This window comes from Sus scrofa, chromosome 8, assembly GCF_054392235.1.
Source record: "Sus scrofa isolate SSC_HxYL_T2T_F1_AM1 chromosome 8, Sscrofa_HxYL_maternal_Yorkshire_Landrace_v2.0, whole genome shotgun sequence".
NCBI lineage: Eukaryota > Metazoa > Chordata > Mammalia > Artiodactyla > Suidae > Sus > Sus scrofa.
The window spans coordinates 88,806,480-88,823,081 of record NC_139390.1 but is presented as its reverse complement, the minus strand read 5'-3'; the positions used below and the strand labels follow the sequence as shown (position 1 = coordinate 88,823,081).

Here is a 16,602-nt window from a genome sequence, read left to right as displayed (position 1 = left end):
GGATAGATGCCCAGGAGTGGGATTGCTGGATCAAATGGTAGTTCTATGTGTAGTTTTCTGAGGAATCTCCATACTGCTTTCCACAGTGGTTGCACCAATTGACAATCCCACCCACAGTGTACTAGGGTTCCTTTTTCTCCACACCCTCTCCAGCACTTATTGTTTGTAGACTTTTGGATAATGGCCATTCTGGCTGGTGTGAGGTGGTACCTCATCGTGGTTTTGATTTGCATTTCTCTAATAATGAGTGACGCTGAACATCTTTTCATGTGTTTTTTGGCCATCTGTATGCCTTCTTTGGAGAACTGTCTGTTTAGATCTTCTGCCCATTTTTGGATGGGGTTGTTTGTTTTTTTTGGTATGGAGCTGCAGAAGGTGTTTAGAAATTTTGGAGATTAATCCCTTGTCAGTCAATTCACTTGCAAAGATTTTCTCCCATTCTGTGGGTTGTCTTTTTGTGTTGTTTAGGGTTTCCTTTGCTGTGCAGAAACTTTGAAGTTTGAGTAGGTCCCATTTGTTTATTTTTCTTTTTATTGTCAATACTCTGATAGGTGGATCTGAGAAGATGTTGCTGTCGTTTATGTCAGAGAGTGTTTGGCCTATGTTTTCCTCTAGGAGTTTGATAGTGTCTGGTCTTATATCTAGGTCTTTAATCCATTTGGAGTTTATTTTTGTGTATGATGTTAGGGAGTGTTCTAATTTCATTCTTTTCCATGTGGCTGTCCAGTTTTCCCAGCACCGCTTATTGAACAAGCTGTCCTTTCTCCATTGTATAGTCTTGCTTCCTTTGTCATAGATTAGTTGGCTGTAAGTGCATGGGTTTAATTCTGGGCTTTCTATCCTGTTCCACTGATCTATATGTCTGCCTTTGTTCCAGTACCATGCAGTTTTGACGACTGTTGCTTTGTAGTATAGTCTGAAGTCCGGGAGCCTGATTCTTCCAGCTCCATTTTTCTTTTTCAGGATGTCTTTGGCTATTCTGGGTCTTTTGTACTTCCAAACAAACTTTAAAATATTTTGTTCAAGTTCTGTGAAAAACGTCCTTGGTAATTTGATAGGGATTGCACTGAGTCTGTAGATTGCCTTGGGTAGTATAGTCATTTTGATAATATTAACTCTTCCAATCCATGAGCTTGGTGTATCTTTCCATCTGTTTGTGTCATCTTTGATTTCTTTCATCAGTGGCTTGTAGTTTTCAGAGTACAGGTCCTTTGTCTCTTTAGGTAGGTTTACTCCTAGGTATTTTATTCTTTTGGATGCGATGGTAAATGGGATTGCTTCCCTAATTTCCTTTTCTGCTTTTTCATTGTTAGTATATAGAAATGCTGTCAATTTCTGTGTATTGATTTTGTATCCTGCAACTTTGCCAAATTCGTGGATAAGCTCTAATAGTTTTCTGGTAGAGTCTTTAGGATTCTCTAGGTATAGTATCATGTCATCTGCAAATAGTGATGGTTTTACTTCTTCCTTTCCAATTTGGATTCCTTTTATTTCTTTTACTTCTCTGATTGCTGTGACTAGGACTTCCAGAACTATGTTGAAGAGTAGTGGTGAGAGCGGACATCCTTGTCTTGTTGCTGATCTCAGTGGGAATTCTTTCAGCTTTTCACCATTGAGAATGATGTTTGCTGTGGGTTTGTCGTATATGGCCTTTATCATGTTGAGGTAGGTTCCCATTATGCCCACTTTCTGAAGGGTTTTTATCAGAAATGGGTGTTGGATTTTGTCAAAGGCTTTTTCCGCATCTATTGAGAGGATCATATGGTTTTTATTCTTCAGTTTGTTAATGTGGTGTATCACACTGATGGATTTGCGGATATTGAAGAACGCTTGCATCCCTGGGATAAATCCCACTTGATCATGATGTACAATCCTTTTAATGTATTGTTGGATGCGGTTTGCTAGTATTTTGTTGAGGATTTTTGCATTGATGTTCATCAGTGATATTGGCCTGTAGTTTTCTTTTTTTGTGGAGTCTTTGTCTGGTTTTGGTACCAGGGTGATGGTGGCCTCATAGAATGAGTTTGGGAGTATCCCTTCTTCTGCAATTTTTTGAAATAGTTTCAGAAGGAGAGGTGTTAGCTCTTCTCTAAATGTTTGATAGAATTTGCCTGTGAAGCCATCTGGTCCTGGACTTTTGTTTGTTGGAAGTTTTTTAATCACAGTTTCAATTTCAGTTCTTGTGATGGGTCCATTCATCTTTTCTATTTCATCTTGGTTTAACCTTGGAAGATTGTACTTTTCTAAGAATTTGTCCATTTCTTCTAGGTTTTCCATTTTATTGGCATATAGTTGCATATAGTAGTCTCTTATGATCCTTTGTATTTCTGTGGTGTCTGTTGTTACTTCTCCTTTTTCATTTCTAATTTTATTGTTTTGAGTCCTCTCTCTTTTTTGCTTGATAAGTCTGGCTAGGGGTTTATCAATTTTGTTGATCTTTTCAAAGAACCAGCTTTTCGTTTCATTGATCTTTTCTATAGTTTTCTTTGTTTCTATTTCATTGATTTCTGCTCGGATCTTTATGATTTCTTTCCTTCTACTAACTTTAGATCTTGTCTGTTCTCTCTCAAGCTGCTTTAGATGTAAAGTTAGCTTGTTTGGGCTTTTTTCTTGTTTCCTGAGGTAGGCTTGTATTGCTATAAACTTCCCTCTTAGAATGGCTTTTGCTGCATCCCATAGGTTTTGGAGTGTCGTATCTTCATTGTCATTTGCTTCTAGGTATTTTTTAATTTCCTCTTTGATTTCTTCAGTGATCCATTGGTTGTTTAGTAGCATGTTGTTGAGTCTCCACGTGTTTGTGTTTTTTGCAGTTTTTTTCTTCTTGTTGATTTCCAGTCGTATAGCATTGTGGTTGGAAAAGATGCTTGATATGATTTCAATTTCCTTAAAGTTACTGAGGTTGGATTTGTAGCCCAGGATATGGTCAATCTTAGAGAATGTTCTATGTGCTCTTGAGAAGAATGTGTATTCTGTTGCTTTTGGATGAAATGTCCTATAAATATCTATTAAGTCCATCTGGTTTAATGCTTCATTCAGGGCCTGTGTTTCCTTATTGATTTTCTGTCTGGTTGATCTGTCCATTGCTGTAAGTGGGGTGTTAAAGTCCCACACTATGATTGTGTTATTGTCAATTTCTCCTTTTAAGGTTGTTAGCAGTTGCCTTATATATTGTGGTGAACCTGTGTTGGGTGCATAGATATTTAAAATTGTTATAACATCTTCTTGGATTGACCCTTTGATCATTATGTAATGTCCCTCTTTGTCACTGAAAATATTCTTCATTTTAAAGTCTATTTTGTCTGATATGAGTATGGCTACTCCAGCTTTCTTTTGATCCCTGTTTGCATGAAATATTTTCTTCCATCCTCTCACTTTCAATTTGTATGTGTCCCTAGAAGTGAAGTGGGTCTCTTGAAGACAGCATATATATGGGTCTTGTTTTTGTATCCATTCTGGGTAAGAGTGTATTTGACCCTGTGAGGTCAAACTAGGACTTTCAGGGTATTTTTCAAATCAGCAGAAGGGCGGTAACATAGGCTAAAATATTTTGAATCACCTCAGGTTTCCGGATAATGAGGGTCTCCTACTTTGGAAGTTCATCTTTCCCTTAAATTCCTGTCCTTGGAATTTAAGGATCATTATCTTGCTGAACTTGAATGCAGGCCCCATTTTACTTTTCACTTAATGACCTGAGGCATATCTCATGCTCTTATTTATGGTTTTATAGTTAAGCAAGTCTGCTTCATTCCAAGATGTTCTGATGGCTTTTTTTTAATTAATGAATTTTATTACATTTGTAGGTGTTCAGCGATCATCACACCCAAATTTTATAGCATCTCTATCCCAAAACCCCAGTGTATCCCCCCACCCCCCCAACCTGTCTCATTTGGAAACCATAAGTTTTTCAAAATCTGCGAGTCAGTATCTGTTCTGCAAAGAAATTCGTCTGTCCTTTTTTCAGATTCCATATGTCAGTGAAAGCATTGGATGTTGGTGTCTCATTGTATGGCTGACTTCACTTAGCATGATAGTTTCTAGGTCCATCCATGTTGCTAAAAATGATGGTATTCCGTTCTTTTTGATGGCTAATATTCCATTGTGTATATGTACCATATCTTCTGGATCCACTCCTCTGTCGATGGACATTTAGGTTGTTTCCATGTCTTGGCTATTGTAAATAGTGCTGCAATGAACATTGGAGTACATGTGTCTTTGCGAGTCGTGGTTTTCTCTGGATAGATGCCCAGGAGTGGGATTGCTGGATCAAATGGTAGTTCTATGTGTAGTTTTCTGAGGAATCTCCATACTGCTTTCCACAGTGGTTGCACCAATTGACAATCCCACCCACAGTGTACTAGGGTTCCTTTTTCTCCACACCCTCTCCAGCACTTATTGTTTGTAGACTTTTTGATGATGCCCGTTCATAGTGGTTTTGATTTGCATTTCTCTAATAATGAGTGATGCTGATGGCTTGCTTGAGTGATCATTAACTTACAGTGGTCTCCCTGAGTCCCCTAGGTTTCCCTCTCTATCTATGGGCCCCTATTGGAACTTCTACAACTACCTGTGTAACTATTCTACTTCATCCCTATCAATAAAAAGAAAGAAATAATGCCATCTGCAGCAGCATGGATGGACCTAGAGGTTATTATACTAAGAAGTCAGTCAGACAGAGAGAGGCAAATATCACATGATATCACTTAGATGTGGAATCTAAATAAAATGATACAAGTGAATTTATTTACAAAACAGAAACAGACTCACAGATGTAGAAAACAAAGTTATGGGTACCAACAGGAAAAGGCTGGGGGGAGGGGAGGGATAAATTAGGACTTTGGGATTAACAAATACACACCACTACATAAAAAGTAGGTAACCAACAAACCTTGTATAGCACAGGGAGCTATGCTATGGCATCTGAAATTTACTGTTTTGGAGCCTCCACTTTCTAACCTGTAAAAAGGTAATAATTATACCAATATCAAAAAATCTTCGTAAGGATTACACGGGATCCTTCATGTAAATCATTAATCAGAGCACCAGCACGTTGTAGGTGACTGATGAACATCAGCAAGGGATTCCTGGATTGGAGAAGGGGTTCTTGGAGGAAAATAGGACAGTAAATGACAGCAACAGTGGGATAAAGATGGCAGAGATTAAGGAGAGGCTCTGCAAACAGAATCAAGAAAATCTGATGACGGGCTGACTAGGAAAAATGAAATGGGAAGGCTAAGGGGAGGCCCCCCCTTCCCAGGCCTGGTTGCTATGACAACACAGGAAGCTGGTTAGGGAGGACGGTGTGTGAGAGGTTACTGACTTTTCCTTCAGGGGTCAGGGGTGCCTTGAGGATGCTCACGGGATGGGGGGATGTCCAGATACAATTGGGAATGTGAGCTCAAGGCTCTAGGCCAGGAGCTCTGGCTGAGTTACAATGGTGACTGGCACCGAGGGAGTGGCCCACAGGCTCTGGTGGGAGAGGACAGGGAGTGGGAAGAAAGATCAGAGACCAGGATGCCTAGAAATGTTCACATTAAAGGGGTGAATGGGAGGGGGCCTGTGAAAGGGACAGCCAGCCACTCTAGGGCCATGGGGGCAGCCGGAGAAGTGGAAGGGGACACTTCATCCTGGACTGAGCGCCCTCTGAGAGGACCATGGTCATGGCAGGAGGGGAGGGGTGTTGGAGAAACAGCCCTAGGAGCAGCCGTACAGTCAGAACTCTGGTCTGCCAGGCACTAGCACATCGGCATCAATATGGAGCAGCTCTGTCAGCTGCACTATCAGGTGCTTCTCAGCTGGACTCAGGGCTTTAGGGGAATTGAGCGAAATTTCTCCTCAGAATTCTTTGGATTAGGTAGAAAAAAGCAAGACCCAGGCAGCAGCAGTTGGTGGGCTGGAAGGCCTTTCAGTTCTTGCTGGAGGCCAGGGATGGCTGCAGCCGGCTTACAATTCAGAATCAGGCATCGACAACGTACAGACTCCTGCCCTGGTCACGCCCTGGCTCGCTTGGTGGCATTGAATGAACTGCCTAATAGATCTGCATAGATTAGAAGTCACGCAAGAATAGACCTGATGCCTGACCCCACAGGTCCGATAGGGTTTACCCAGGCCCCATCTGTGTGGAACCATAATAGCTGTCACTGATTGGATTCCTACCAAGGGCCAGGTGCTGTGACAAGCCACAGCGGTTCTTTCATTCAGTCCTAATAACAAACCCATGAAGTTATGCTATTCTCACTTTGGATTCCTGAACAGAGATGATGCAAACGGTGTTTGGCTCCGTCTGCAATGCGCACAGGTACAGAAGTGCTCTCAAGTGTGGAGATGGAGTGGCGGCTGAGGGGAGGGGCGTTGTCACATGCACCCACGTGTGGCCCTGCAACTTCAGTGCTCCTGTTTACTAGCACACGGGCGGCCAACTGATTGGTAGAGTGGTATTTAATGTTTAATACAGTTTCTCCTAATTGGTTCTGTAGATACGCTCTCCAGGGTCTATGAGAAATTGTTTTCCCTTTAAATGAGGTTAAGTATTTTACTCACATTTGAGAAACTGTCCTAAAATGTAAATACAATTAGTTGGTTTGCTAAAGAGAATAAACTCTTCTAAGACCTTTTGTATATATCTATATAAACTAATGAGGATGATAATCATAATTTGTATCTAGACTTTAGAATAATTATATCAGAATTTCTAGAAGGAAAAAAAAAACCCTTGGTTTTTTATGCCTATAAAAGATTCACTAATTCAGAGCAATGCAACCTGATTTAGCCTGAATTATTAAGGGTTTATTGTTCTGCCAGAGTATACGTGATGGAAGTTGTTTGCATATTACATCTGCAGACTCACCTGGGATAGCTAATATTTGCACAGCTACAAAGCCAGGCATTCCTCTCGGCCATACAATCCAGCTTCACAATTTCTCTCAGGATAGGAATATTGGCAAAAAAAAAAAAAAAAAAAAAAGTCAGTTTTCCTTAACTTAGTAATGATTGGACATAAGGAAGAGCTCTCATAATTTTGAAGGTCCATGCCCTACCTGTTAAGATCACAATTTAGAAAATCACTTTTTTTTTGGTTATTGGTCATTCATCCAAGCCCGGCACCGTGCTAGGCACATGAGGAAAACAAATGAGGAGCATGTTGGAGGAGACAGAAATGGAAAGGGATGATTTGTCAAGCAAAGGTTTTGGAAGACTTGAGGGATTCCTTCTAAGGGTCACAGGGAGGAAGTCTAGCGCTGGCTGGGGAGGCTTCACGGAGGAGGTGACATTGCTGTCAGCCCTTCCAGGGAGAAGAGGATGGCTAAGCCAAGACAGCAAAGCAAGAACACAGAGGTACGGAATTCTGCAGCAGGTAATTTGCTCATAAAGAAACTCTGGGTTTAGAAAAGATTTTGTGTAGTCCAAACTTTCATCTTTCCTAGCCCTGAAAAATACAACAAAGGTGGCTAAGACTCAGACCACCTAGATTCCGCCCCTTCTGCGGGCTATGTTTCTCTCTTGGTCCTCAACTCTGATGCAGAGAAAATTTCTGACAGGCAAGGGCTAGTTTGGCATTTTAACGTGATGGGGCGATGGAGGTATTGAGGTGGATATGTAGGAAGACAATGAAACAGGTCTAGTTAACCACAAATAATCTATGAGTATTGCAACCAATCAAGAGAATTTATAGATATTTGGCAAGTATTGTGAGTGCATCTGCAATCAGATTAAAAACAAGCCACGGGTTCTCTTGTGATTTCTGAAACATCTTTGTTTAATTATAGAATTATTTTCATCTTCCAGTCATCATAAATAATCCACTTCATTACTTCACCAATCCTTTTGAAAAAATTTGGTATTTAGCATAAACAAAACTGAACATTAGCCAGAGGTGTTTAAGTTTTAAACAGAAGCGAGAAGAATTAAAAAGAAAAACCCACAAAGTTTTAAAACTTAGAAAACAGCATATGAAAAGATGAATATTATCATCCATTAAAAAAATCAAATTTTATAATGAACATTTCTTAAAAAAAATCCAGGTGGAAAAATGAGCAAACATAAATATAATCTAATGTATTTCTTTCATAAATACATTTAGACAAAACAAATGCATAAAACCGATAGTGCATAGACATAACATTTTAAGATATGAATAATTAAATCCCAATAAGCAGGACTTAAAAATAAATTTTGATTTTATTTTTTTGTTCTTTATGGAAAAATATGCACGCATTTGTGTAAAAAAAGAAACAAGTATAAACATATCAATAAAGCCACCAAAATTCACTATGTAAAGAAGATTATTTGAAAACAAAACCTTTTTTTAAAGCAAAAGAGAAAATGTTATAGCATTTTCAATTGAATTTTATCCCATAATCACACCTACTATAGGTGTTAGATAATAGAGGTAGATAAGTTGGGGGAAAAAATCAGTATTCTAATGTTAGGGAGAAGATTTTTATGATAGCTCAGACAGACATTTCCATTTACTCTGAAATTCAAAGAAGCTTATAGGAACAAAACATAAAAACCTTTCTGTGCTCCATCTTTAAGCATCAAAAATATTAAGCAAGGAGGTCCCGTCATAGCTTAGCAGAAACGAATCTGACTAGCATCTATAAGGACGAAGTTTCAATCCCTTGCCTTGCTCAGCAGGTTATGGATCTGGTGTTGCTGTGGCATAGGCCAGAGGCTACAGCTCCGATTGGACCCCTAGCCTGGAAACCTCCATATGCCACGGGTGTGGCCCTAAAAAGACAAAAAAAAAAAAAAAAAAAAAAAAAAAGTATCAAGCAAAAATTACTGTTTTAGACACAAGTGAAATTCTTGACAATAGGAATTCTTGATAAACAGTCTGTGTAGCATAGATTTTTGCAGGGTCTGGCACTAGGCCTTAAAACTCACACTGAGGCTAACTTTTGTGAAATTTATGAGGCTCAATGACACTGAAATGAGTCCGAGGTAACACAAGCTGAGATATAAGTTAGCAACGATATAAATTTGAGCTATTGATAGCCCTGGGAAGTTTCTAAGGAATGATTTTTGTTGGTTATGCTATTGATAAACGTGGTTAGTTTCTAAGGAATCGATTTTGTTGATAAAATAGCAGTGAAGTAGTTGCTGAACCTAGGATGTGGCCTCAGTGTAACCCAGGATACCTGTATCACCTGACAAATCACGAAAAGACATGGAGAGAGGATGTGACAGCATGGTGTGCAGGAAACAAGAGACGCGGTGTTCCCTTATTTCTGTATATTGCCTCATTTTCTCTTTGGGTCGTGTAAGCTCTTCCAGCCACAATGAGAGCAAATATTGGACACTCCACAGCAAGCCGGTGCCCAACTGAGAATTGATGTTACTTGATATTTTTGTTAACAAAGAGTTTTGTATTTTTCTGTGTCTTTCTTCCCATCTAGCTAGACAGAATGTCTATATGTAACATTGGTTTGCATCTATGACCTTTATATTTTCATTTATTTGTAAGAGCAATTGTGATTTAATTTAAAAAAATGTTGCAAACATTTGTCAAATCCATCACGAAAATTCTCACAAATAACTTGTTTCAAATGCTTTAAGTGTGCTTAATTCAAAGATGTAACAGGCTGCTTTTGGCTTAAAGGGGAAATTTATCCTCAGTGCATCCATGTAACAGGAAAAAAAAATTTTTGGTCTCAGTTGTGGAATGTGAAATAATCCATCATTAATTGTGGCTGTTCTCAAATTGATTATAACATTTTTGTCTCAACATTTGGCTGTTATGAGTTTGTGCGTTGGAAAACACACAAGAAAGAAATGATGGAAAAAAAGGAAAAACATTTGAAATATACTTTTAAAAATCCTGAAACCCAGATCCTGTAGTTTATCTCAAAACTTCATGTACTTTGACTCGTAACTCAAACATCAGGCCCTTTCTTTGAAGCAGCTTATAATAAATTTAAGACAGAGAACACCACAATCTCTCATAATGGAACGGAGGAATTTCTGTGTGGAAACTATTTGAAGGAATGTCTTAAAAAATGATGTCAAGAAATGCAGATAACTTATGCTTTTTAGCATCTATTCACTCTGTGACCCCTGCTGAGTTGATAAGGAAGAGGCATGTCACAGTTGCAGAAAAAAAAAAAAAAGAATCACGCGGTAAATCAAAGTATTCGTGAACAAGACTTTGCAAGTTTTCACTGTCATGAGAAGGGCATTTTCCTGATGGTGTGACCTCATTTCAAACAGTACAGTAACAGTAGAGAGCTATATTGTACGGAAGGTGGCACAAGGAAAACGTGCTTGCTTTTTGTCACTTAACAATGACTGTTTCCTGCATTAGATTACCAAAAAAAACCCCCACAACTCCAAAATACCGTACCACCTCTAGCAGGAACCAACAGAGTAGGTTTTGGAAATAATGCTCTCACTGAATCCATTTTAAGGCACTTAAACAGTTATATCATATTTTTGTGTAAAAAAATAAAATATGCATCAAAGCAACAATCACAAATACAAGTCTTCCGAAGTGTCTGTATGTACAGTACTGTACAAATATACATCACTGCTGAGAGGGCGCCTCCTTTGTTATACCGTCGGCCTCGTCAGCTTCACTCCCTATGAGAAAAGAAAACATGACGTTCAGAGTTGGATGCCGTCCATGAGCAAAGTGAGAGCATTAATTAACACCAGATAATTTATGCTGCGAGAAGGAAGGAGAGGCCTGCCTAGACAGCACTGTGTAGCCAGTGAGCCAAACCCCTAGACCCAAACAGATTCCCCCTCCCACCTCACTGGCCCACAGATGCTGGCATCTCCCCCAGCCCAGCCTGGCTACTCATCCCATCCGCTGAGCACTGGACGGTGGCCATGGGTCTCAGTCAGTATTGTCTGTAAAGCAGAGGAGACACTTATGGATCCCCTGTGACTGACACCTTGTATTTATTTGGGGGGCCAAATGGAATGGCGAAATAATCCAAGCCTTCTGGAGTATTCTCTGTTAGCCAGTGGCCTCCTGGTTTGCAGTGATTTCTGTGCAAAGGGTAAAATGAATGGTGTCGTCTAGTTTACTCTTCTCTAGGCTTTTTTTTTTTTTTTTTAAATTTGATATTGGTTGGATTCGTTTCCACTGAGCCACAATGAGAATACCTTAAAATGTGATGGCCACACTGGCGGCATATGGAAGTTCCTGGGTCAGGGACTGAATGGGGTGATCTACACCGTGGCTCTGGCAATGCCAGACCCTTTAACCCACGGCTTGGGCCAGGGATTGAACCTGCACCTCCACAGCGACCCGAGCAGCTGCAGTAAGATTCTTAACCCACTGCACCACAGCAGGAACTCCCCAGTCTCCCTTTTGGAAATGCATCTTCTGCTCTGTAGGATAAATCCCAGAGCTTTCAAACGTTAGGAAGAAACTTTCATTAATCTGCTGTCCACTATGACTACATATTATTAATGGAGTATTAGGATTTTCTAATACTTTTCTCCATTCTTTGTCAAAATTTCTATTACATTAAAAATTATATATTAAAAATTATATTAATTCTAGCTTATCACACACATGCACACTGATAAACATGAGCATAAATACAAATGGAAGTTTTCAAAGGGGATAAATGGTAAAAGAAAGAAAAGCTACTAAACTGCTCCTCTGCCAACTCTGAGTGGGCAGACCCCCAGCCTGGAGTGGTACCCAGCACAGAATGGGGATCACTAATGTTTTGTTCAATAACAAACTGAGTGAAGGTGCTGGATGGGCTACTTTCCAGGAAGGATTCTGGGGCCTTCGGGCTCACCTTCTAAAAGCAACCTTGTGAAGGGGGAAACAAATGAGGAGTTTGGGGAGTTCCCGTTGTGGTGCAGTGGTTAACGAATCCGACTAGGAACCATGAGGTTGCGGGTTCGATCCCTGCCCTTGCTCAGTGGGTTAAGGATCCGGCGTTGCCGTGAGCTGTGGTGTAGGTTGCAGACGCGGCTCGGATCCTGCGTTGCTGTGGCTCTGGCGTAGGCCGGTGGCTACGGCTCCAATTTGACCCCTAGCCTGGGAACCTCCATATGGGCGGGAGCAGCCCAAGAAATGGCAAAAAGACAAAAAAACAAAACAAACAAACAAACAAACAAAAACAAATGAGGAGTTTGGGATTAGCATAAACACGCCACTACAAATAAAATAGGTAAGTGACAAAGTCCTACTGTGGAGCACAGGGAACTCTACTCAATATCTTGTAATAACCTACAATGGAAAAGAATCTGAAAAAGGATATGTCTAACTGACTCATTTTGCCATGTCCCTGCAATTCACACAACATTGTAAATTACACTTCAATAAAAAAATAAAAATAAAAATCATCTTGTATCTCTGTTTGAGCATCACTGTGGTGTCGGGAAGGATTCTGGGGGGCATAGAGACCAGGGTTCAAGTACTAACTTTAACACTGTCTAAACCACCCACATAAAAACCCGGGGCAAATTGCTCAACTCTCTGGGACTATTTCCTGCCGTGGGGATAGCAGAGCTTGCTAGTGTTGTAGAAAATAAGGAACATCAGCGATGAGAACAGTGATTATATCAGCCAGCTTTTGTCAAACGCCTGCCATGTAAACCACTCCCCACCACTCTAAAGAGTAGACCTCAGCGTTAGTCTTAGCGGGGCAGAGACTGAGGTATAGAGAAGTGACGTAGCTTTGCCCACGGTCACACGGGGAGAAGCTGCCAGGCTGGTTCCAGGGTCCACATTCTGAACCTGGTCAAGGCTAGGATGAGCTTAGCATCCACAGAGCTCAAAGGCGGTGGTGGGGCTATTCCGTTTTCAGGACACGAAGGACACAAGGCAGGGCCCTCTGTCACTGGCTGTCTCCTCTTCTTACTCATCTCCTGAGGGCAGTTCCCACCTTGTGAACAGGCTGGAAAAAGTCTTGTAAAGTCCAAGCCACCAGGAAGGAATAAGCTCTAGGGGCACGCCTGTGCTATGTCCTGCAGCGAAGCTGGGTATGAATCACTTGGTTTATTTGATTTTGGCTGATAATTTAGGAAATCAAGTCCACAAATATCAAATAAGTAACAAGACATCTAAGCCAAGTGTGGTGAAACTGACACTGCCATGTGGCCGGCTTCCTTTGCTACTGAGATTTTCAATTCCCAAACACAGAGTTCTGTGGTGCAAAGAAGTTATTATGTGTCTGGAAAATTAAAAATTTAAAGTAGACATTCTAGAGGAAGCCAGGCGCTATCATAAGTGGAAAGGCGTGTGAAATCAGGACCCGTGGAAATGAGCAGGTGGGGCAAAGACGGTGTGCGCCTGAGATATTTGCTGAACCTTCGCTCCCCTGCAACATGCCCTGTAACGTGAGCAAATTAAGGGCTTCTGTTTGTCTTTTCCAGAGCTGCACCCACAGCACATGGAGGTTCCCAGGCTAGGGGTCTAATTGGAGCTGTAGCCACCGGCCTACACCACAGCCACAGCAATGCCAGATCCGAGCCGCATCTGCGACCTACACCACAGCAACGCCGGATCCTTAACCCACTGAGCAGGGCCAGGGATTGAACCCGAAACCTCATGGTTCCTAGTCAGATTCGTTAACCACTGAGCCACGACGGGAACTCTGGTTTTTTGTTTTTGCTTTTTAGGGCCACATCCACGGCATATGGAAGTTCCCAGCTAGGGGTTGAATCGGAGCTACTGCTGCCAGCCTACACCACAGCCACCGCACATGGAAGTTCCCAGCTAGGGGTCGAATCGGAGCTACTGCTGCCAGTCTACACCACAGCCACAGCAATGTCAGATCCGAGCCTCGTCTGAGACCTACACCACAGCTCACAGCAATGCCGGATCCTTAACCCACTGAGCGAGGCCAGCAATGGAACTCGCATCTTCATGGATACTAGTTGGGTTTGTTACCTCTGAGCCATGAAGGGAACTCCAAGAAGGGGTTTTAAAAACTGCATTTTAGGTATCATTGTGCTTTTAGAACAATATAAAACAATCAGCCCTTAACCCTCCTGCTCAAACTGAAATGGATCAAGGCATCATGACTATTGTATTTAGTTAAGAAATTATGCACTTGAGAACAAGGTTATGTTAGCAAAAGTTAAAGTGTATGAACAGCTAAGATTCAGAAATAGCATTTCAATCTGATTTGGATCCAAAAAAGATCCTCCTAGAGTCTCACCTTCTGCCTTGACACCATCCAAGATTTTATCGTTGGCACCAACACACTTCCCAGAAGGATCTGCACCGGGTGGTAGATAAGCAGGGGGACGGATATTAAAGAGAGGTGCTCATGGCCGGCAAACACGATCTTCAGCATTGGAATTCCTGAGGAACAAAAAACCAGAAAACCTAGAGGCAAATTCCATATGTCGTCAAATTACAGACAAATGCCATTCAAACTGGACCTTGGAACGCAGCATCGTTTCCCCGAGAGTATTCATAGAACTAAAAGGGTAGGTCTCTAAATAAGCCACCAAATCTTTCCATCTTCCCTTCACTCCATAAAGCTCTAAGCTCTACCTAGAACAGATCAGCACTGAAAAGGCGGTCAGTTGAAGGGCACCAGGAACTCTCACTGCAGCAGCCCAACAAGGAGAGGAGGGAAGACGGAGTGAAATAGAGTTGCCAAGAGAAGGCTGAGGAATACTAGGAAGGCAGAGGTTAAAAATGGATCTTTTCATGCTTAGTAATGCAACACCCTGTTCGTCTTTAGGGAGGCACCATTTCAAGGCCCCAAAGTTCACTTTGGGGCCGAAGGGATAAGGTCAGATAATGTGTGGTATATATGGCTCTAAGTAGGAGGGTAATTTACCCAAATGGAAATTCAGAAAGGCTTTTTTGCACATCCCCTTTTGGCCGAGAATCTGAAAGTGCTTTAAGCAATATTGCATATGGCAGGTGAATCCTAAAATCTGTGCTGAATGATAAACCCCAGAGTGAAGGTGTTAACAGAACTCAGGTAAATGAATACCACCCCTGAGTCTACCATTCTGTAATAGCCAGGGCAAGGCATGCATATTTTGTAAGCAATGGCCTATCATGTATAACTACTGGCTTCCATAGCAGAAATTGGACACAGGCGATTTGACTATTACCACCGATTGGTTTAATATGGCCCAGCTGTCAGAAGGGCTGTGTATGTACGTCAGCTCTTTCAACTGAATAGCTTTAAGAGCTTAGCATTCTTTTTGTTTCTTTGAGAACAGCCCCTGAAAAGGACCCACGCTCCCAAACATGCACAGTGATGGCCCATAAATAACTTTTTATTATAGCCCAGTGAGGAAAGCTCTGCTTTTTCAATTATTTTTACCTTCTAATAAATTTCAAACCTTTATGCAAAAATGTATCTCATGGCTGCCTTCTTTTTCATAGCCTCACACATCATTGCCATAAACTGCAAATGCTCCACTCTTCCCAAACAACACATCTCTTGCAAACTTTTGATCGTACACATTTAGATTTTTGCACTGTTTCTGAGGAAAGGAGCTTTCTTTTTAAAAATAATATGCTCAATCCACATACTGGATTTAAGTTAGATCAATATTTGATGTTGTAAAACAGCATCTAATATTAACAATCCCAGAATTCCCATCATGGCTCAGTGGTTAAGGAACCTGACTAGTACCCATGAGGATGCGGGTTTGATCCCTGGCCTTGCTCAGTGGGTTAAGGATCTGGTTGCCATGAGCTGTGCTGTGGGTCTCAGACACGGCTCAGAGCCTGTGTTGCTGTGGCTGTGGTGTAGGACAGCAGCTATAGCTCCAATTCAACCCCTAATTTGGGAAACTACATGTGCTGTGGGTGCAGCCCTGAAAAGACAAATATATCTCTCTCTATACCATGTATTAGTCCCAAGAAGTTATTACTATGAGAAATTAAGAAGACCCAAAATTATGATAAGAAATTAAGAAGACTCCTCCTTTTCCAGGAACGGTTATTCGGCCCAAAGGGGTGTTGTGAAGGAATTGGGAGGTGTGGTGGTGTAAGAGAGGAGCTAAAGAGAGCAAATGATGGAAATACAGAGGTATTTGTCTCTAAACACGATCAGAACAGGGATTTCTAACCCAATATTTGAGGACCATGGCTGCTGGGCTTAGTCATCCGAGTTATGCTTTTTTGGCTAAACCCAGGCAGGCTCTCTGTTGTTCTTCAGCCAGCTCAAGCAAGCTCACAGATTGGGCACAGGGCTGCTGCTCCAATAAGCAAGATACACAGGTATCCTAATGCAGGGACAGTGGCAATTCATGGCGGTGTGATGAGTTGCAGCACGAAGATAGCACTGAGAATGATAAGAATGGCTAGTGAGCAGCGAGTGCATAGTAGGCGTCAAGTGCTCCCCCAGAGACCTGGCAACACACCCAGGGGACGGATGAAAACTGAGCCATTTTACTGATGAGACTGAGATGCCCAGTGGTCAGAAAACTTTCCCAGGTGTGAAGTCCTGACCGCAATCCAGGCCTCCTGAGTTTCTAGTTCCCTCCATCAGGTCAGGGTCAGGGCCTCCCAGGTCTTCAGTTCAAGAGGCCACAGGGATGGCAGGTCCATTCAGCAGATGAGAGCATGGGACACCGAGCACCTTTGGAACTCGCTTCCCAGGGCACCTGCAGAAGCGCAGACTGGACGCCCCTACTGCCCACACTGGGGTGTTCCTG

At 41.7% G+C, this 16,602-nt stretch overlaps 1 protein-coding gene and 1 long non-coding RNA gene across 4 annotated transcripts in view; one reads left to right on the top strand and one right to left on the bottom strand.

Moving 5' to 3' along the window:
• LOC102167732 (uncharacterized) overlaps positions 1-16,602 on the top strand; it is a 69,993-nt gene that overhangs the window by 13,466 nt on the left and 39,925 nt on the right. The window lies entirely within an intron of this gene.
• The window catches only part of SLC10A7 (solute carrier family 10 member 7), a 240,663-nt gene continuing 231,790 nt past the window's right edge, over positions 7,730-16,602 (bottom strand). Inside the window, exons 10-11 of one of the 2 annotated variants that reach the window (XM_021100285.2) lie at positions 14,130-14,275; positions 7,730-10,575 (exon numbers count right to left, since the gene is read on the bottom strand). In XM_021100285.2, the coding sequence (XP_020955944.1) occupies positions 10,546-10,575; positions 14,130-14,275 (176 nt within the window). In that variant the 3' untranslated portion in view covers positions 7,730-10,545. The remainder of the gene's footprint in view (positions 10,576-14,129; positions 14,276-16,602) is intronic. The other variant, NM_001137640.1, reaches the window with a different exon arrangement.